This window comes from Malus domestica, chromosome 14 (assembly GCF_042453785.1).
Source record: "Malus domestica chromosome 14, GDT2T_hap1".
In the NCBI taxonomy this organism is placed as follows: Eukaryota; Viridiplantae; Streptophyta; class Magnoliopsida; order Rosales; family Rosaceae; genus Malus; species Malus domestica.
The window spans coordinates 2,185,195-2,207,003 of record NC_091674.1 but is presented as its reverse complement, the minus strand read 5'-3'; the positions used below and the strand labels follow the sequence as shown (position 1 = coordinate 2,207,003).

General features: G+C 37.9%; 4 protein-coding genes across 4 annotated transcripts; 1 reads left to right on the top strand and 3 right to left on the bottom strand.

Moving 5' to 3' along the window:
- Positions 1-1,000: 1,000 nt before the first annotated feature.
- On the bottom strand, positions 1,001-1,573 carry LOC103442699 (NDR1/HIN1-like protein 3). Its single transcript, XM_029093053.2, has one exon. It carries the CDS (start codon positions 1,571-1,573, stop codon positions 1,001-1,003), a length of 573 nt encoding a protein of 190 aa, XP_028948886.2.
- Positions 1,574-2,199: 626 nt separating this feature from the next.
- Positions 2,200-3,233, bottom strand: LOC139191416 (NDR1/HIN1-like protein 10). Its single transcript, XM_070812271.1, has one exon. It carries the CDS (start codon positions 3,056-3,058, stop codon positions 2,432-2,434), a length of 627 nt encoding a protein of 208 aa, XP_070668372.1. The 5' UTR covers positions 3,059-3,233; the 3' UTR covers positions 2,200-2,431.
- A 1,218-nt stretch (positions 3,234-4,451) lies between these two features.
- On the bottom strand, positions 4,452-8,810 carry LOC103449453 (protein ABSCISIC ACID-INSENSITIVE 5). The gene is made up of 6 exons (XM_070812475.1): positions 8,426-8,810; positions 6,060-7,254; positions 5,385-5,456; positions 5,244-5,273; positions 4,911-5,024; positions 4,452-4,779 (listed from the first exon to the last, which is right to left on the bottom strand). The coding sequence occupies exons 2-5, from the start codon at positions 7,191-7,193 to the stop codon at positions 4,929-4,931; spliced, it is 1,332 nt and encodes a 443-aa protein (XP_070668576.1). The 5' UTR covers positions 7,194-7,254; positions 8,426-8,810; the 3' UTR covers positions 4,452-4,779; positions 4,911-4,928.
- A 5,402-nt stretch (positions 8,811-14,212) lies between these two features.
- On the top strand, positions 14,213-15,270 carry LOC103427535 (germin-like protein subfamily 3 member 2). The gene has a single exon (XM_008365593.4). The coding sequence runs from the start codon at positions 14,304-14,306 to the stop codon at positions 14,979-14,981; it is 678 nt and encodes a 225-aa protein (XP_008363815.3). The 5' UTR covers positions 14,213-14,303; the 3' UTR covers positions 14,982-15,270.
- Positions 15,271-21,809: the final 6,539 nt, after the last annotated feature.

Here is a 21,809-nt window from a genome sequence, read left to right as displayed (position 1 = left end):
CATCGAAATTTCGGTAAATAAATGTTGACCGATAAATCAAAGTGTCAACGCTCATGTATTACATAAATTTTACACGTAGCGTGTGACTCAACGAAAATTGAAATGAGTTGGAAAAGTCATCAACTAGGACACGTGTCAACACCTGGCAGAAACGACTTATTTCATCTGGAATATTATATTCAAAATTAGGCCTTGGAAAATTCTATAAATACAAACCCATTTCATTCATTTGAGGGGGGAGAGGGACCAATTCATATTACACCTTGAAGCTCTAAAGCTCTGAAACTCCGAAGCTCTCAAGCATCTAGGTTCCCGAAGAATCAAGAAAGCCTTCTTCGTTCTTCGTTCATCGTTCTTCCCAGATCAAGCCCCAACGGCCCTTTGGATCAACAATCATCCACCAATTCAAGATCAAGCCCCGACGGCCCTTGGATCAACCATCCACCAATTCAAGATCAAGCCCCGACGGCCCTTGAAGAAAGCACCATCGTTCATCATCCGTTCATCCAAGATCAACCCCCGACGGCCCTTGGATCAACAAACATTAACAAATCCACACATCCAACCGTTCTTCAAGATCAAGCCCAAAAGCCCTTAAAGATCCGTTCATCACTGTTCTTCAAGATCAAGCCCAAAAGCCCTTGGAGATCCGTTCATCATTGTTCTTCAAAGATCAAGCCCAAAAGCCCCTTTGAAGATCCGCTCAAATCCACCTTCAAGATCAAGTCCACGGCCCTTGAAGAACGTTCATCCTTAGATCAAGCCCAACGGCCCTTTGGATCAATCGCACATCCACAAATCAACACCTTACGGAGATCGAATCAGAGGATCAAAATAGAGAGAGATTGTAACCCAAAATCATCAAATACAAATATTTGTTTGTGCACGTTGTTCTTGTCTCTTTCGTTTCAGGAATTTTCCATGTTCACAACCTTGTCTTGAAATAACAAGCGATCGATACAAAAAAGATAATCTAATGTAAACTAAACGTGAAACAAATTTAGTGGTCGGCCTTATCACATTTGGTGCTCTGAAAATTTTCAGCTAGTTTCCCGGTAGAACTCAATGGAACCTTCAAATAGCAAGCCATCTGGAGCTCCTTCTCATCCTTGTACACAGCAATTTTGGTCCAATACTTAAAATAGATCTTCAACGTGATATCAAAAACTGTACTATTCCTAAAATTTGAAGCCTCCTCATTCGTAAGAGCCGTCACCGGACGTAGTCCCTTGAACAATGGATTCAAATCGTACGTATCCCTGTGCGCTACCCCGAATGGTTCCAAAATACTTTTACTCAAATCCTGGTTCTTATAACTAGGAACGGCTTCAAAATGTTCATAGTGGAAGTCATTCCATTTGTTACGGTTTTGAACAGTCATGTTGAGGGACAGATTGTATAGGATGGTGTTGTTGGTTGCCGTCAGGTTGAATTGCGTCAGAGAAGCATCGGTGACCTGGTAAATTATCGGTTTAGAAGGGCTGAATTGACGAACCGCGAAACAAGCCGTTAAGCTGAGGGAACCGAGTGCTACAACAATGATGCAGAAACAGCAGCCACATTTTTTTAGCATGGTTGGTAGAGATATAGAGAGGGGGGGGGGGGGGAGAAGGAGATTTTTCGAATAATGCGAAACAAGGGTGCGAGATTATTGTTAAGGCCTTCCAGGTGTAAGAAGAGAGGGTGTAGGGTTACAGGTGCTGGTCGATCGTTCGGAAATTGTAATGGTATATAAAGGTGTAACTCTGCATAGTTAGTAAAGACATCTATAATATGTGTAATTTTGTGATAAGTCTTCCTGTTTTAGTCAATGACAATTCGAAATAGTAAGATCTGAGGTTGGCACCTTATCTTAGTTTTGACTGCGGTCTATATAATTACATAAAATCTCAAGCCTTAAACTTCTCATGAATTACTAATTCTAATTGTTCTTTAAATTTCATTCGACATCAAATTCATGTAATAGCTAGCTCGCGAACATGTATTTTCAACAAAAGCCTGGATAATTATGTTCTATGGTTTACTACTGTTGGTGTGATTGAGTTGAACATATTAGGACAGATGATACATCATCCATTTCTGTTAATGATAAATAGTTTGGAAAAACTAAATGTAGTTAGTTTTGTTATTAGTTGTGGTTAGTTAGGATTGTACAAGTTTAGTTAAGGAAGCTAAGGGTATAAATGTAAAGAGCCAAAGGCTATATAAATGTACATCCATGTAATTGTTTATTCAGTCAATGAAATATAATCTTACAGAAGAAGATTTGTTTCTCTTTAGAACACGTAAACCCGCGTCTCTAGTGTGATTGTATTCATAATTTTAATATTATTTCGGACATCAACATGTATAATTGACAAAGAAGTAGAAAACATATTCATACTAACTTATTCATACTCGAATTTTATACATTTATTCATTTTGAAGAAATTTACCCGGCATTAGGGTCTCCAAAGATATAAAAACTCATACAATCAGTAGTCTTGAAATCATTCGAAACTGTTCCATTAATTGAAGTACTCAAAGGAACCTTCAACTTGCAGTCACTCTTCCGTGGAATCTTGAAATAACCCGTCTTCATCTTTCCGAACCTGATTCCTATCCGAAGAGCAATCTTCACATCAATGCTGTACACCCTGGTAGCAGTCTCCGAATTAAACTTGGAAAGATCACTTTCCCCAAACCTCATCAATTGCTGCCCTTGAAGATCTGCATGCACAATTGTCGTGTTCTTGTGGCCTTGGTAAAATGGTGTCGAATTCAATCTCACCAAAGCAAACCTCTTTTTCCTGTAGTTGGCAATGACTAGGATGCGTCGATAGTCTATACCTACCTTTTTGTTAGGGTTTCTGATGTTGATGTTGAGGGTAAGGTTGTAGTTGAGAGTGTTGTTGGTGCTGGTGAAATTGAATTGTGTGAGAGAGGCATCGGTGATGACGAACTTGGGTTCTTGGGGAAGGAAGATCAACCAGAATATGATGAAGGCTAGGAAGATAAAGAAGTAGGTGATGCAGCACAGGCATATGCAGCAGCAGTAGCTACCATGCCTCCCAAACATGACTGAGAAAAGTTTAATAATGGTGTCTGAAAAGTTGGATTTACCTGTGCATATGGGACGTTTATGTAATAAGGGATCAGGGTTTTGGCTTCAGGAAGAAAAGTTTCACTAATTAATAAGGTGATGTATGGAATATGTTCAAAGTCAATATCCATATTGAGTGTTTTCTGAGAGATCTCTTGGCAATTGAACATCACCCAAGTGCGTACTTCTCGGTAGCTTCCATCTAGCTAAACATTGACTTTAGTACGATTTGCTAAGATATCAACGAGTTGAAGTATTGTTCCATTTTTCATTTAGTTGACCACGGAGTGAAGAAAGTTGAGGTCTTATTATAAAACTAATTGGCAATATGAGGAGTAGCCCAACTTACCTACAGAACATAATTAGCCCGAAAGAAAAGAAAAATTCAACAAAATTCATAAATTAAGTCCCGATCAAATCTATTCTGAATCACTTTTTAGCCCTATGAGACCAAACGCAATTCAAAATCATCAGTTTTGGGTGGGCACGTGTAGAGGTTTTTTCTGGGGATGCTGCAAGTGTTTCCCTTGAGCGAGTTGTTGGCAAAATTGCACAAAATTTTACAGCCAATTAATCAAATACACTTAACCAACCCTAGAGGTCCTTCAACAATATTATAAATTATAACCCACGTGCAAAGGTTCATTCACATTATAAACTTACATGAACGCCCTACGACTCTTCCACACCTTTTTTTTTTTTTTTTTTGATAAAGGGGATCATCCTCTTACGTTTATTACATTAATGAAGGAGAAAACCAAACCCCAGAAAAGCAACTATAGCAACAAAATTATGAAAACCGATATCTAGGGAATCCTGAAAAATTTCTAGAATAAGCTGCAAACGCAAATGCCACACATGTTCCCCAGAAAAGCAATTATAGCAACAATATCGTGAAAACCGATAGCTAGGGAATCCTGATCCTTAAAATAAGCTGTAGAAGCAAAGACCACACATGTTCATTGACACTATAAACCACATGGATAGGTTCGCTAAACCACCTTGCCTATAGAAGAGGTCCATCATAAAGTTCAGGTTCATTAAACACATAAATTGGATACTTAGTTTTACTATTATTGGTCCATTGCCAACCATATACAAAATAATTTGTTGGTTCACGCCAAAATTTTAAACCAACTGTTTAACTGTGAAAAGGGTTTAGTGAGAATCCTTTTCTCGCATATTTTAGCTTCAAAAACAATGACTGCTATTCGTTGATGCATTTGATTAGTTCCTAAGACCATTTAAAAATACTTCCCAATGAATCAACCAATTAACTCATAGGACTGAGTTTTGAGAAGAAGAATTTTGTATGGACAGCCGAGTCAGCGTTGTCAAGCGATTAACTCATACAAGAAGCCTTGAGAAGTACTTTTGTAACCAAGTCAATAACTACTAGCCGTTGATACATGTAAATTTCCATCGATGGCATGCATAATGACATTGCTGAAGAATTTTCGTTTATGCTAATAAACGCACTTATTCTAGAAAGCTCACAATGCAAAAGCTGCTAAGTTGAAATATACAAAAACTACAACAAACGTATATAATCATGCCTAGTACAGGAATCATTCACATTTATTCTCATAGTGGCATCATCTTATCTTGCAGTGTAGCACTCTTGCTTCACCTTGTAGCCGTTTCAGCATTGAGCTGAGCTTGCACAGTTTCGACTTCCCTCGGCGAGGGCTTCAGTTCTGTCGAGTCCTCAATGACGAACATGGAAGTTCTTTTATAAGTATAGGAAGCTACTCAAAAGTAACATATTCGGGAAAATGAAAGAAAGGTACAAAGACGAACTAAAAACATGAGCTATGCGTTCATTTACCATATCTCAGATTGCACATTATAAAACACAACTATTACTCCTCCTCAACACCCTTAGCTTCTCCTTCACTTTCTGGGCCCTGTTCTGAACTCTCATCTTCATTTCCTCGAAATACTGAAAAAAAATATTTCAGTTAAGGATACGTAACGTGATCAATTATAATTTTATGGCAGAACACAGGAATTTACTTGCAGTTGCAGACACAACAAATACGAAAAATGGTTTCCGACAGTCTCGCATGTTGTCTTGTTGGACAGACGATGAATCAAGATCACCCGTAACACTGAAAAGCATTCATTTTTGTTACTCATACATTGTTAAATCAAGAATTACCTGTTGCTTTCGCTTCCTCTCGAGCTCTGCCTGTTCATGTTAACTCGATCAGCAAGTGCAATAATTACAAGCAATATCACCACAAGAAACAAAAGGAGTCAGAAAGCTTTCAACACATTGAAATGTTTTTCGTGTCATTACCAGCGCCTGTTTAAGGTGTGAGTTCTCTTCTCGTAAGTGGTTCAGTTCTGCTTCCAATTCAACTGTGTATGCCTGTAAAAGTAGCATATATCGCTCAAATATAAACTACTGGTATGATCCTTCAAGAAAATGTGATGAGAGATTCCACAAAAATCAAAAATTACTTTCACTAAAGGTGTCCACCTAATTTTACATGATTCAAGATTCCAAAAGGACCAGTTCAACTGCTTGCCTAGGCCTAGCAGCTACTGAACTGTTTAATCTTGAATTAGATATTCATCATTCAGCTCCGCAAGTCACATTCATACTAGCTACCTGGACTACTCTATTAAGAGCTTGGTGAAGATCATTTCCTGGCAGCCTCGCAGTATAAACCGACAACGTTGAAAAAGTTTAATAAACAAATTCAAGCTGCTGATCAATCCATCTATAACAACGGGGGTGATTTATTCATCGTACAACCAAAAAAAGGGAACATTTTGCTACCATATGACTAAACTATTGATGATCAACAAGTATAGTAAATAATAATGTATATCTTGCTAAAATAACTTCACAAAAAGATATTTCAAATTCGATCGTTCGAGGCAGCTGAATTATCATAACCAGTAATTATTTAGAACAAACAATTCAATAGTAAGAACTGAATTGTCTGAAAAGGATGAAATAATGTACCTGTTTTCGAGCTCTAGACCTTGCTGCAGACTCTCTGTTCTTAATCATCCTTCTCTGCCTCCTCTCCACCACTTTTTCGACCGGTCCATCTAAACCCCGTTTCCTTCCTCTTAGTCCATCTAAACCCATGTCCAAACCAAATCTACCCGCAGAGTTTTCAACCTGACTAGTACCCATCCCATCTGAAGACACCGGACTCCCCGGAGCCGCCATCCCAATTGTCTGCCCTGCTGCATATCCACCACCACCATTCTCCACTCTCCCGCCAAAACAAACCGACTGTGGAGGCGGCACGCCCGGGTACGCCCCATTCCTCTTACCATTCGCAGCATACGCAGAGGACTCTCCCACAACCGCAGCCCCACTTTGCGGTATAGTTTGGTAATTAGGAATACCGGCGGCAGTGCTAGTACTAGCACCTGCTGCGGCAGCAGCCCCCATTCCCATCACAGGCCTATTAACAAAACTGGGTCCCACAGCATGGTTGCCGTTCTGGTACATCCCATACCGCTGCTGCTGGTGAGGCTGAGGAGGGACCACCGTGGCCGCCATTGAATCCTGTTCCCGAACTACCCCTGCTTTAACCAAAAAATCCTCCAATGTCATCTCCCCAAAAGTAGGCTGGCGAGGGGCAAACTCAGAACTCTGAACACCACCATCGATGCTACTGTTGTGATTGTTCTGCTGCTTTGCCTGCTGCCCTCTGTTTATCTCAGACCAAACTTCATCCACTGTTTTCCTACACAGTGGCTCAGGCAGCGTAAGCGAGCCTTGACGCGGCAAGCTGGGCTGCGTCGCAATGCTCTTTTCTGCTGAGGCCTCGGCTAAAGGCATGTGCACCTCAATGTTGTTCATGTTGTTGTTGATGTTAGTAGTAGTAGTGTTGGTGAGATTGGAATTAATGGCTTGGTTTTCTTCGGCGGTCCAAATGCTGGTTAGGAACTCATCCATATTCATCAACCCGAAATTCTTGCCGCTCTCGCAGAGTGTGTGCTGAAACTCATCAAGAGTGAGCGAGTAGATTGATGATTGTCTTCCTAATGAGGAGAATAAGTGGTTCTTCGCTTGTTGGTCCGATAACAAGGGCGAATCCACCTCTCCATGAGAGTTGATTTCCGACTCCAAAACACCCATGTTTGTGCGATCTACACTTGATTAAATGTTGGGTTTCTAAATTGTAACGAACCTGATCAAACTGAAGCACATGAGGTTAAGTTTATGCAGTAGTTGTTGGTGTTGCAGAGTCTAGTGAAGTATAGACGACTGTGTGAAATTAATTGGTTCTTTCAATAAATAAATCCAGTTAAAATGTCCCTTTTTCGCTAAGAGAAACACAGAAGAAAACATTGATTTAAATTCATATCAACAAAGCACAGTACTCAGAATAAATTTAATTGGTTCGTACAGAAACTACATGACACATTTCATTCATGCGATAACAACAAAACTATGTGCAACGCACTTTCCGCTCACGTTGTTTTCAGCTTACGTGATTAAGAACATTTAATCCGCACCGAACCTTTCACACTCACATGATTAAGAACATTTACCTTACACGACACTTGAGAGGTTCTATCCACGATTAAGAACATTTACCCCACACAGCACTCAGAGAGCTTCCATATTCAAATCTATCTAACCAATATAGCTTGTAATTTGAAAAATAACGAATCTCTGTGGCCTCTATGATCAAATTTTAAGGACTATGTTTGGCAACACCAACCGAATTCAACCAAGGATTAATTGGTGTTTTGCTCAATTTAAGAATGGGATTAGTGAGCAATTGGAGGTATTTACATGGTGGTCCATATTAAAAAAATAATGACAAGATATGTCTAATGCAATTAAATCATACATTTCCAAAATAGGAAACATGAATAGAATGTAGGAGGCGGGGTAGACGGCAAAAGTAAAAGAGAAATTTTCTTCTTTTAATGGTATTGCGCTTCATTTTAGAGTGGTCAATTCTCTCTTCCAATTATTAAACACCAAAAAAGTGACCACACAGAATATAAAAAAGCCAGAAAAATTAAGCCACTTAATAACAATAAACTAAAAAGCAGTTTGCGTGAAAATTAATTAACTAACTAAACCCTACTTAACCAACTAATAAGACAGTATATTCATCTTCAAGAAGTCTCAGATCCCAGAACAAACACATAAAAATCAACAAACGCATACAAAAACAGATCAAAGAAGAAGAAATTTAAAAAACATATCCAGTTAAACTCACCTAAACTACCGAAAAAGAAGTTCGAACTTAAGTGCATAAGAGAAACCACACTGTTGTAGCCAACAAAACATGCAGACTGCGCATAAGAAAACTAACTAAGCTGAAACCCTAAAACCCATTAAAAGAAAAGTACCTGACTGAATGTAAATATTGAGTAGGAAGCTGACGAATGAAGGGTAAGAACTCGAAAATGCTAGAAACCCAATACTCCAGGACACTGTTTAATTTTACTCGTGGACAGATCTACTTCAAGAATTTAGTATATATGATATCAGCACAGCTAAAACAGCACCAAGTTTATGGGGGTAGGGATTTATTTTATATTTATATTGTATTATTTTATATTTATGTTTTGGTTATTAGGTATAGAGAGAGCTAGCTGGCTAAGGGTGGCTGTGCAGTCTTATACAGGAGGGTCTTTGAGGAGGAGAGATCGTCGATCGAGCAATTCCATGACCACACCTCTATCTTTCCGGCGAAGCGTGGGGCCACCTTTCTGGCGTACAAGTCCCATCAATCTCCGCTGCTTTTTTTTCTATAAAAAATTCATGCCCCAGTCCTAAATTAGACAATGCTTGGAACCCCTTGACACCTGTTAGCTAGGTGGCTGATGGAGGAAGGTCTTTGTTGATGTTGCAACACGTGTTCTGTTTCTGCTAAAAAATAACAGAATGTGTCTTTATGTTTTAGATAATTTTATTCACACATTTCTTTTTATTTTACATTTTTTAAATTTGTTAATTCATTTAATCTGACACACGAAAACAAAGAGAATTGTACAATGTAAAAAATAGGGTGAATGTCACCGCGTTGCTGGTTCTCTACTTTTTGACAAATGGACTTCTATTTAGGGCTGGTTCGGGGTAGGATCCCGAACCAAAACCCTTAACTCGAATCCTAAATCAAAACATTTCGGGATGGAATTTTATATCCCGAAATTATTCATTTCCCGAAATTCGGGATTCCCGAAAGTGTTTCGAGATTTTCGGGTCACTTCGGGAAAGCTCTACTGTGGTCTTCTTCCTTCTACAAAATTTATGTTTCAGATCTTCCTCAAGTCATTTGAATATTGGTGAGAATGCTCCTGCAATTAACATAGAACCATATCTTATACATTTTCCATTGCAAAACATTTGGAGAGAAGATACTATGACAAAACACATAGAACCATATCCTGCATGCAGGTCCTGCACTTACCCACCTTAATTCGAAACCCACAATCCTCAAACCCTCACACATTCAACAAAATACTCAGAAATCAAGTTAATCAACATGAAATTTGACCTTAAACACTAAAGAACAAAACCCCAATGAAAATCAGAAACCCTTACCTGGATTTTGGGACTCGATTGGTATCGGATTCAAGTCTTCCATTCTGCGTCTGCATGAGTCGATGGAGGAGTGGCGTGAGTCGATGGAGGACGAGGAGAGGCGTGGATTCGACGGAGGAGCGGAGCAACAGGAGCACGAGTGGCGGGATTGTGAGTGAGACTGTGAGAGTGTCTGAGTGTGAGTGAGACTGAGAGAGACTGAGAGAGTGAGCAAGAGCGACTGAGAGAGAGTCTGAGAGACCTAACAAATGACATAACTCAATAGACGGTTGGATTAGATCTTAACAAATCCAACGGTTCATGTAATTTCTAATTAAAAATTAAAAAATAAAAAAATAAATATATATATATATATAATATTCGGTTTGGTTCAGGTTACCGAACGCTTTCAAAGCTGTGGCCGAATCCCAAACCGAAACTTTCAGGACCGGTTCGATTTCGGGTACTGAATTTTTCTGGAAATTTGGTTCGGGCATTTTTCGGTCAAATTTCAGGACGGGTTCGGAATTTTCGGGAAAAAATTCCACCCCTACTTCTATTGCATAATCATTTTGGTTATGAATATTATAAGTGGTAATCAAGCAAATTGTTGTATTTGTTGGAGTTAGGGCATTCAATCAAATCTAAAATGAATTGACAAATGTGAGAGATTTAATATTTCCATGGTCTGGTGTATGATTTGACACGCTGGATTTGAAATTTATATTCTCAGGCTCATTTGTGGCATAGATGGTATTGTAATTCCAATATGGTTGAAATCTAAGAATTAGATCAGTTCGAGCTTGTTCTCATTGTTTGTTCATTCTTTTTGTTGGAAAAGAATCTCATATTAATAAATGACTTTGCATGTACTTATAAATAAGTTGAGTTACTCTGATGGTGGAACTTTAACTTCACTTTTTTATGGTATTAGAGCAGGTTAGCTCATGTGTGAAACTTAAAGGCCACATGTTCCACACGTCACCCAACTCGTATTGTCCACGTATTTAACCTTGAAAAAATGTCATACGTGAAGAGGTGTGTGAGAATATGAAGTTAAATACGTCGATTAGCTTTACGATGAAACTCTAATTTTCTTCATTTCTTGAAACCAAAAAGACACAAGGAAGCAAGCGACTTCTAAAGGAACGGGATCCAATAGCGATGGTTGGGTAGGTTGGGATGATGGGAAAGATCATGGATATGGTGATATTTACCAGAGCGCATCTATATAGAAGGCTGGCCACAATGGAATGTTGTCTCAGCAAAGTTCTGGTTGACCCATATGTCGCGGGCACAAATCATAACTCAAACGGATGGATGCCAAGCAGTGGTGAAGCCAAGATTTCTCGGGGGAGGGGCGAACTAATATTTCATCAAATTCAGTGGCCTCACTTTGTTGTGACCTACTCGGAATATTCGAATGAGGACTTCTTGGAATATTTGAAGGAGGACTACCCGAAATGTTTGAAGGAGGATTTAAGCATTGTTTCTTATAGTATCATTCCATTATGTAACTGTAAAATGGAAAAAAAAAATATCTTAGACTCTTAATACTAGAGTAGACTATACTATAGTATGCATAATAACTAATCCAACCAACAATTCAATTAATCAATACCAATAAGCATACAAATTTATATCGGATGAATCCCTCACATACTCTAATCCAACCTCTTGAGACCATGAAACAAGGGATAAAAGATATGAAGAAGATTGGTCACAGACTTAAGTTGGGTAAGTCTTCGATAATCTGGAGTAGTCTGCTTTAGATCCATTAGATCGCCAAGTAAGTAAAAATAATATTTTCTCAACTCATTTCTGACCTTTCATTTCTCGTACTATTGAGTAGTCTGAATTATTGAAGAAAAATTAAACTTAGTGAAGAGTAAAACCTGGGGGCCATTAGGTCGTTGGCAAATATACCAGAAGGTTGGAGTGCATGGCAGATGACAGTCACTAAAAATATAAAGACTTTTGATGATGCTCCTTCCTTGCTATGAAATCTGAGAAAAATAGCTTATGATTTTCGTCACTTCAAGTTTGTGAGAGCTCAGAGTGGCAAGCTTGATGTGGTTAAATGAAAAGTTGGACTAAAGGACACTCTTTGAAGCATAAGAAGGGTCTGATGCACGAGTATGGGCTGGACCAGAGCACCTCAAACGATTCAATTGAGGCTTATTTGTTTCTTGGGTCTTTGTTGGCATTTGTAAATAGGGTTTTGAAACCCCAGCTCTTATAAGTGTATCTGTCCATAATTTGTAGCTTAATCCAAATAAAATGGAAAGAGATTGGTAGCTTTAGTATTATTTTTTTTCAAAGTGTTTATTAAAATTGGTATTTAATCTGAATTTTCCTTTGGTTTAAATGATTACTATTCATGCATGCAAAGATTTGAATAAAAAAGAAAGAAAACAAATGGATCAAATGATTTTCTTGTGTATTGTTACAAATTCATTTTAGATGTATGACATTTAATTATTTTAAATATATTCAATTTTATGTGACTTAGTACTATGATATAATAATATTTCTCTTAACAGTAATTGAGAGGTCTTAGGTTTGAATCTCGAAAATAGAGAGTTCACAACCAATTTATTTCCTCTCCCTTGGTAAATATATTGTTCTATAACTATTTTATACACACACACACAATTTGATAAGATTATTATATTATACAGTCAATACCTAATATGTTGAAAAAATAGTCTAGTATACCAAGTATGATAATAGAATGGTTTTAACCATATTATAGTGTTGTAGGTGGTGGAATAGCGAAGCAGTTACTTAAATATTCTGGCACATGATGCTATCTAGTGAATTTAAGCCCTAAGAAAATCTGCTATCTATCTTGTGGGAAAGAAAACATCCAAATTCTTACTCGTCTTTGCACACTTTTAATTATCACATCACCAATGCGTGTAATTACTCATCACCCAAATAGTAGTCAACTTCCCATCACTGAAGCAAGGAAAATTGGATTCAAATCTTCGGAGGATCCTTTTCCTGGGGATTTTATAATTGTAATTGTTCATCATACATCGTATGGTCAGAAATTATTTGAAATTTAAAATTTAAAATTAAATATAAATAGTACCCAATGAAAACTGACCACACGATGTACAATGAACGATCACGATCACGAAATTCCCGGGATCCCCAGGAAAAGGATCCAGCGAGGATCCTTTTTCCCAAATCTTCTATATTTATTTTGTGTGTGATGTTTATTATTGATTAATATGTGTTAAGTTTATGACAATAGAGTTAAAGATGGTTAAATTGATGAACATGCGTTAATCTATGATATAGATCGCAGAGCGGCAGCACATAAAATGAATGCAAAAGATTTAAACTCAAAAAAGTTACCTTATGATTCATACATAACTTTATCAAATCTACATCGATACTTGGATATGACATACTAACTTTGGAATGCTAGATTTGCATAACTATATCAATGTACTTTACTCTTCACCGTTATTTAGTGATGTACTAGAGGGATTACTTTTCACAGTTATTTAATGATATACTAGAGGGATTTGCTCCAAGGGTTCTATTTCATATTAACGGAAAAGAACACAGCGAGATATACTATCTTGCAGATGGTATCTATCTCAAATTGGACCACTATAGTCCAACCAATCACACAACCTATCGAGGAAAAGAAAAAATATTTGCTATGAAACAAGAGGCTTACCGCAAGAATGTTGAGCCAATGTTCAACATCTTTCATGAATAAGAAATTTATTTCCTTACTCTTTTAATATAATTATATCATTGGATAACTAATATATATATATATATATATATAATTTGATAATTTAAGATTTTAATCTCGTAGTGTTGCGAGGTTTGTAAACAACTAACCATATATTCTTGTTGTAGGTGGTGGAATAGTAACCCTTGTGAACAGTTACTTAATGTTTTGGCACATGATGCCATCTATTGACTTTAAACCCTAATAAAACCTTTTATCTAGTGGGAAGGAAAACATCCAAAATTCTTTCTTGTCTTTGTACGCTTTAAATTATCACATCACCAATGCGTGTAATTACTCATCATTCAAATAGGAGTCAACTTCCCTTCATTCCCAAGCAAAGAAAACTAAGCTCAAATCTTCTTCATTTATTTTGTGTGTAGTCTTTGTATGACATCTATCATTGATTGACACATGTTAAGTTTACGACAACAAAGTTAAGGAAAGTTGAATTTATGAAAATGTGTTAATCAATGATAGAGACTACAGAGAATCCACACACAAAAGCAATAAATAACTCAAGAAAATTACCTTCTGGATCATACCTAGCTCTACCAAATGCATTCATTTTGCTTTGGCCACATGTAATCATCAAATATACAAAATATAGGCGAGGATCTCGTGTCACGCGCAGAACATCAAAGAAAAGTAATCATCCATCATAATGTTGTCGTCCACATCTTATTCTTCACAGGATGATCCAATTGAAATATGTTCTCATTGCTTTGGAATTATAATGTAGGGACCAATCAGTAGGGGCCAAATTAGATTATTGTGTTGTAAATTGTATCCCACGTCCATAAGACCCGCCTTATATCCTGCTGATGAGGTTAATTAAATATACTCTCATCATTAAAGGAGCTTACAATTCACATGCACACACCTATATATATATATATGCACACACATGTATGTGGGTGTATATATTGTTCTAATCCGATTGAATGGCCAAGAAAATGTCTTCTAGTATCACAATTTTGCTTGTTATTTTTGCCCTCCAATGCGCCATAACATTGGCTTCCGATCCTGATCCGGTTCAAGACTTCTGCATACCAAACCCGAAATTCGGTGCCCTGAGAACACCTCTTCACAACATCCTCCCATGCAAGAACGCGTCCGAGGCCACCACTGATGACTTCATCTTCTCTGGAATGAAGGTGGCCGGGAACTTCACCGACATGGGCATCGCAGCCATCTCGGTGAACCCAACGGTCTTCCCGGGGATCAACACGCTGGGGATGTCATTCATACGATCTGACCTCAAAGTTGGTGGAATCAATCCACCACACTTCCACCCTAGAGCCACAGAGATATCCCACGTAGTGGAAGGGAGTGTTTATTCAGGGTTTGTTGATTCAGCCAATAGGGTTTTTGCTAGGGTTATTGAGCAAGGGGAGGTCATGGTGTTCCCTAGGGGTCTAGTGCACTTCCAGATGAATGTTGGCAAGAATCCTGCTACAATATTTGGTAGCTTCAATAGCCAAAACCCAGGAAATCAAAAGATTCCCTCTGCCATTTTCGGGTCGCGGATAAACAGTGAGCTCTTGGAGAAGGCATTTGGATTGAGTCCTAAGCAGATTAGAACGATGAGAAGAAAATTTGATCCAAAAAGGGTGAGTTAGAAAGTCGGATTCAAGGGGAACTTTGTTCGATTGAGTTGTATTCTAAGTTTGTTGGTCCCATAACTACGGAGGAGCACTTTTCGTTATTGCATCTTGTATCGATAATGTACTTCAATGTAATTTTTCGGTGCGAGAAATTTGTAGTTCAGTTAGCTAAAAGTTTTCGCCTCTTCACTTGAAGTCCTAGTTTGATTTCCCCCTCTCCACTATCATTTGTATCAATAAAAGAACAAAGAAATTCTGTGGTAAATGAAATTTAAACACGGTGAACGTGCAAGAATTTTCATTACTATCGGTTCGTATACCTCCACATCCAAATGTACCAAACAACAATCCTGGTTTCACACAACAGTTCTCAAATCCAACTTTCAAAATTCAATCCCTGAGAAGCAACTGCATTGTGATGCAACAATCTATAAGCATCATACTGTTGACCCTAGAAACTACCAAGCCTACGTGGCGCGCAGGCCAAGTAATCTATAAGCTAACTACGTCCTTCGGTGAATGCGGGGCATGCCAACTCGTCGGCTGAGCTCGGCCGAGGAGTAAATTTTGTTGATGTTGCGTTGGGTGCGCGGCTGACTTCTGCGTCTTGCGATTGCGGCCAAGAAAGGAACACGTCTCAGCCTCTTGGGCTCTCGAACCTGAAGACAAGGTTACTATTCTTACGAAGTTCAATATCAAATTCGGCTTTCAATGTGCCGAATGTAATAACTGTAACACCTCACTTTGCCGAGAAGGCTGATGAGATGACCTCGACCAATAAGGATTCAGAAATCCTTCTCGACCGAGACTTGGATAGGTAATCAACCGTCCTCGCCGCAGTGCTGTTGATGCCAACGGAAGATGCTGCGAGACCGGCTGATTCTACGGTGACAGAGCTATCTATGCCGACTTAAGATATCACCGGTTGCTTTCACAGTGCTGTTGATGCCAACGGAAGATGTGTCAGCGAAAAAGAAAGAAAAAATCTCAAAGTTGATGAGTTTGCGCATGGCAGTTTTGTATTGTTTTTTGCAGGGGGGTCCCTTCTTCCGTTGCCATTGCATCTGTATTTATAGGACTGATGTACTTGCTTGGCACCGCCTGACTCTTATTTCAAATTCCCATATCTGACGTGACTTGAACTTTAAAGGATTTGATCTTTGGTGACGTGGCTTCACCACTTGCTTTCCTCCATCCATCTTCACGGAACCAACCAAAGAAATAAGCATTAAAAACCTAGCCTACCTTATCATCACATCACCAAAAAGACCTACGTTCCTAGGCTTCCTTTAAATGAATATTAAATTCATTTTATCTCATAATTTCATCCCATCCATGCATCATGCATGCATCTCAACAAACCATCTTGATCGATTCCGAGCTACGTGCTCAACAACATTTATCCACCATTTATTACCCACTTTTAAATGGATAATAGCAATAAAATACTCCGATGCTCTAATCTACCACACGTTTAAATACCAAGAACCCCAAATTAAATTGAACTGTACTGCTCACTTTGAAGATATAATTTGCACCTCATCTTGTACAAGAAAATATCAAGATAATTTTTTAAACGATAAATATTATGATAAAAATCATAATATTATCCTTTAACAATAAAAATTATCCCCACTTTTCCATCCGACGGTTGAGAACTATGTTTACTTAACGGCCTTGATTACACGGGCCGATGGTGTAAATTTGGATCCAAACATTGCCCCCCAGTTTTCTTGAGCTTCGGCTCGTAAGCCGAATGGTTAAGGAAACTAATTGTGTGTAACCAACAAAATCTGGTTGTACCGCCGAAAAAGAAACTTTGTTCATAATAACATTTATGTATTTATATATATATATATATATATATGGCAGGTCGAATGACCCCATGGCCGAGCACCAGTACTCCAGGCCGAATGGCCATAGAAATATATATATACATGGTAGGCCGAATGACCCCACGGTCAAGGACCAGCACTCGGCAATAATACCTTGCCGAGCTTGGGAATGTTCCTCAGCCTCAAAATCACCTCAGTTCTGCCAATGTTGTGATCTTCCTCTGCAGAGAGCAGAAAATGAGAGAGCTACCACAGCTCTCGACTGCCGAGGTCGAGAAAAAACTGTTCCTAGAGCTCGGCCCAAGCTTGGCTTGTCATTCAACCATCCACTCCTACACACACACACACACACACACACACACACATATATATATATATATATATATATATATGATGTGAGAATTACTTGACACATAAATTAAACCCTCTTTTTGACAATTGTAGTATAGATGTAAGTAGGGTATCGTTCTAGGCCGGGGATTAGGAGGGATTGCTAATCTATTCTAAATTAATTTAAAAATATTAAACAATACTCAAGGACACAAAACTAGGCTAAAAACTCTAATAACTCGAAACACACTTAGGATGACTCAAAATAATGAAAACAATCAAATTGGACACTAGGAACTGAAATGGACGGAAATTGAATTAAAAGATTAACAACAATGAAAACTAACTAAATAATATAATTTAATAATGGGGGGGTTTGGTTTTGACGAGAAGTAAATTAAACTTAAATAAATTACAGAATTGACAAAAGCATGAAATTAAGGTGAAAGGATAGATGACGGACTAGCTAGAGGGTTTTTCTCCACACATGACACATATGCAACCTAAATTGATTTTCAGTTGTTCTTTCAATAAATTATGAATGACAATGTTCCAAGTTAATTAGGTCCGCTTAAATTAACTCTTAGATTTCCCTAGATTCATTGGATTGAATGGAATACGCATTACAACCAAATTATTCCTCATCAAAGTCCCTAACAATGGAATACGCATGATATAAACATTCAACAAAGATCATTAAGTTCAACGGAAATCATAACATTGACTAGGCATTCATAACTATGGAATACGCATGTTAATCCAGCCTAGAATTCACTTAACATGATTGTGGATAACAACCTTCACTACTTGTGAATATAAGTTCATAACGATTAGGTGAAATTCACTTATATTCTAGCATCAAATTCATGCATGTAAATTAAGTATGCATTCTTAATCGACATACAAAAATAAGTTATCAATCAAGCAGTTAAGCAAATTAAATCACAACTCAGAAATCACAACTGAAGGTAATCAATTCATATTACAAATATATTCATGGCTTTGAACTTCCCCCTAGCTAAGTAGGGGATTAGTTCCTCATACTTGCAATTAAACAAAAACAATTGATATTAAACATAGAAAAACAAAGTAGAATACACCTAGAATGCTCCAACAACTCCAATGGAATGGCTAGCACAACTCCAAGCACTCCTCCTTCTTTGCAAGCCTTGGAACTAATGTAAATGTGTATGAATTTCTGTGTGTCTTCCTTGAAGGCTGAATGGTGTTTATATAGAGGTTGAAAATGAAAAGAAATGCAAGGTAATGGACATGACAACTCACGGCAAAGGGAAGAAAGGATGCTGCCAGCTTTGTTTTGCATGTGTGTGTGCTGTTTTTGTGCTCTTTCCACCTAGAAATAATCATTCCAAAGCCACCCAAAGCTATAAGTGGGAGACCAACAAGAAATCCACTTCATAGTGGTCCAATTTCCTTGCTTTTCTGCTGTCCATTCACTCCCCTTGTTGTAGAAATCTTCCATTGCCGTGTGTGTGTGTGTGTGTGTTGTCCTCATCACTTCCCACTCTTCCATGCTTTAATTTCTGATTCCTTGCTGCCCATGTGGTGTGTGTGTTGCTGTTTTCTTTCCTTCTTGCTGCCCATGTGGTGTTTATACTTGCACATACATGCTCTTCATCCATTTAGCTAGCAATAAACACATTTTCTGCCATCACATGGCAGCTATGATGTTTGTAGTTGTAGGCCAACACACTTGCACACACAAATGCTGATTTCCTAGCCTTCTAATATTCAAATTCGTCCATCCTCATGTCTCCATGTTTGCACCATCCAATCTTGGCCCAAAAATGCTCCAAAATGCTCCAAAATGCATCTTCTTGCATCCTTGGCCCATTGAACCTATAAACACACGAAAATGGCTTAAACTACTAACATAACTAAGAACTAAGAACATAAATGCACGAAAACAAACATACTAAGTCGCATAAATATGCTCCTATCAAATTTCCCCCACATTTAGCTTTTGCTAGTCCTCGAGCAAAACAAAGAAAACAAGAACAAGAAGTAACAAGAAAAACATTAGCTTCCCCTTATGTGACCCTCATAGAATTTCATTCGAGAACACAAATCAACAAGAACCATAGTTGGCACCAAACAAGCTAATCCAAGTTCATCTTCCTAATTCAAATATTAGCAGTAATCTTTAAATCATCCTTTAAGTGTAGTGTGTGAGATAGCCATGCTAATGTAATTTCAAGTTTTTATTTTTAAAATCATCATATGCAAACTAGCGACCTTCTCATGGGATATGCACTCAATCACACATGTGTTTAGTTTTAATGTGTTTCGCTCAAAGAATCAAATGTGAAATTTCTACCATAAGCTTGCATAAAGATCTCATCTCCACAATCATAATTGCAAAACTTAAATCAAGAGGACTTTTATTGGATGTAATGAGGTTTAGGGAGAGGGTTATTGAAATGAAAGAATAGGAAAACACAAGTTCCAAGCTACATTGCAAGCAATTCTTTTCTTTAGATTTATAAGAACTCAATCTTTCCAACGATTCTTTTAGCACCTCCAACCACACTCTTAAACTGAAACTTGAACAACTTTTTTTTTTTTTTTTATAAATATAAACATGAAATACCCCCACACTTATTCTTTTGCCAAACACCTTCAAAGTACTTCATAAACGTTTCTCATAAGACAATCTCGCATTGCTCGCTTGGAAAGGGTAAGGAAAAATGTTTCAGGTATACGGGTAGACATATCTGGTGATAAGAAATAAAAGGCTCAACATACACGGCTCAAATTGGCAATCTAATGATATCATTTTTCTTTGGGAAACATGGTTATTTGGGCCATAGTGGTAAACCTAATGCCTCTATCATTTCCAAGTTCATGCAATCAATGACAAACATTTCGAAAGATCGTTACGCAAGTTCTAGAGATATATCTCACATAAGTTCATCACACATAAAAAAAAATAGGAGTATGAAAAATGCACACACTTTCAATAGTCTCAAAAACTCACATAGGATGTATATGGTCACTAAATTCACATATGAAGCTTTAAGTCATGCTTTAGTTTCACATCAACAAGGCTATGTGCATTTGGTTTTTCAAAGATGATCAAACATGTACAAAACTAACAAGAGAATTAGGAATTTCACAAAACACATGTTAACTAAGTTCTTGATGATCATGGTTCAAATTTGATCCAATTATATCATTGGGTCGGGAAACTAACAAAAATCTAATTCAAAACAATAAGGGAAACAAGACAATATTTTTGGATTTTTAAATTTTCAGATTTTTTATTTTTTAATTTTTTATTTTTTTTTAAGAAAACAAAACTAATTAAGAAAACAAAAAGCAACAACATGGAAACAAATGAAACTCGTTCGTAGTTGAAGGTACAAAAAAAAAAATTCAATTTGGTCATTTTTATACTCTTTACCCCCAAACTTAAACTGAACATTGTCCCCAATGTCAGAAAACACTATAATGCAAATAAAAATAAAATAAATAAATAATAAAAAACAAAATAAAGCAATTGGACTGAAAACTTCCCTAGTTTGCAGTAAAACCAAGCGATGACCCCCCAAGCTAAAATTCTGCAATCAACTTCAAGGGTGGAAATAACCAAAAATTCCTACAAAGAAAAGAAATAATTCAGTTAAGTAACGCAAGAAAATGTAAAAAAAATTGCAAACGAAAAATTGAAAATCACGATAAAAGACAATGAATAGAACTAATAAGTGATCATTGGTCGTGCTTGTTGACTTTCCACAGCTTTCCTCTTGAACGGGGTGACACTTAGCTTTTTACTTGCAGGTGATGATTTGATGATATTGTACGGCGAGGCTTTGCTCTTTGGTGATGTTGCAGTTCCTTATTTGTTCTCCAAGCAGATGTGGCAGCTTCTCTAGTTCTTCAACTCAGACTCCTTATGCTGGGTTGATTGTGCAAGCTGCATTCTTCTCTGCTTGTTTCTTCTGCACGACGGGCGGGCACGAGGTAAAGGTGTTGGTCTGTTTCTTTCTTCAATCTTTCCAAGTGCCCACCTCTTGCTTTCTTTCTCCTTGTCCCTAGCTGAATTGTCTCCACATGCTTCGAGGTATCATTTTCACTTCCCTTACTGTCCCCCAGGCAGATGTGGTAGACGAAGAGAAAGCACAAAATGATGAAGATGAGTACTCGAGAGCAAGGCTAGGTAAGCAATCAGGAAGGGGTTCCAGGCAGTTGGCTCCAGATCGGAAGATTGATACCAAATGCTGGCTGATTGCTCTCTTTCTCCTTGTCGTAAAACAAAGACAAGGAAAAGGACAGGGAGAAAGCATGATATGAGATACTCTTGCTTTCAACCTTCATGATATGAAATACTTTTGCTCTGGATGGGTTGTTTGCAGGGGTATCCCAGGGGATGAAAAATACAGAGTGACTTGAGAGGGTGTGTTGGAAATACATTCTCGGAGATGAAGAAGTGCTGAGAGGGTGTGCCTTTGCTGTGGAAGGCGAAGGTAGATACTTATAGGACTTTTCTTCACAACCGGAACTATTCCCTCACTCATTGTCGGCAGCCGGTGGATGGATGAATAGTACAAATTACGCGCTTTCTGACAAAGATGCCCGTAATTTCCGCAAAGCTGCCAGTTGCATGTGACGAGTGACGACACGTCTGGACAACTTGATCTTTTGAAATCCGGGGTTC

Bases quoted from the DNA above. Each gene is read 5' to 3' on its own strand.
- LOC103449453 (XM_070812475.1), bottom strand. From the start codon at position 7,193: ATGGGTGTTTTGGAGTCGGAAATCAACTCTCATGGAGAGGTGGATTCG. The intron at 5,457-6,059 runs GTACATTATTTC...CTACTTTTACAG, and splicing joins GGTCTAGAGCTCGAAAACAG to GCATACACAGTTGAATTGGA. The intron at 5,025-5,243 runs GTAATTCTTGAT...ATTTTTTTTCAG, and splicing joins AGAGGAAGCGAAAGCAACAG to TATTTCGAGGAAATGAAGAT.
- LOC103442699 (XM_029093053.2), bottom strand. From the start codon at position 1,573: ATGCTAAAAAAATGTGGCTGCTGTTTCTGCATCATTGTTGTAGCACTC.
- LOC139191416 (XM_070812271.1), bottom strand. From the start codon at position 3,058: ATGTTTGGGAGGCATGGTAGCTACTGCTGCTGCATATGCCTGTGCTGC.
- LOC103427535 (XM_008365593.4), top strand. From the start codon at position 14,304: ATGGCCAAGAAAATGTCTTCTAGTATCACAATTTTGCTTGTTATTTTT.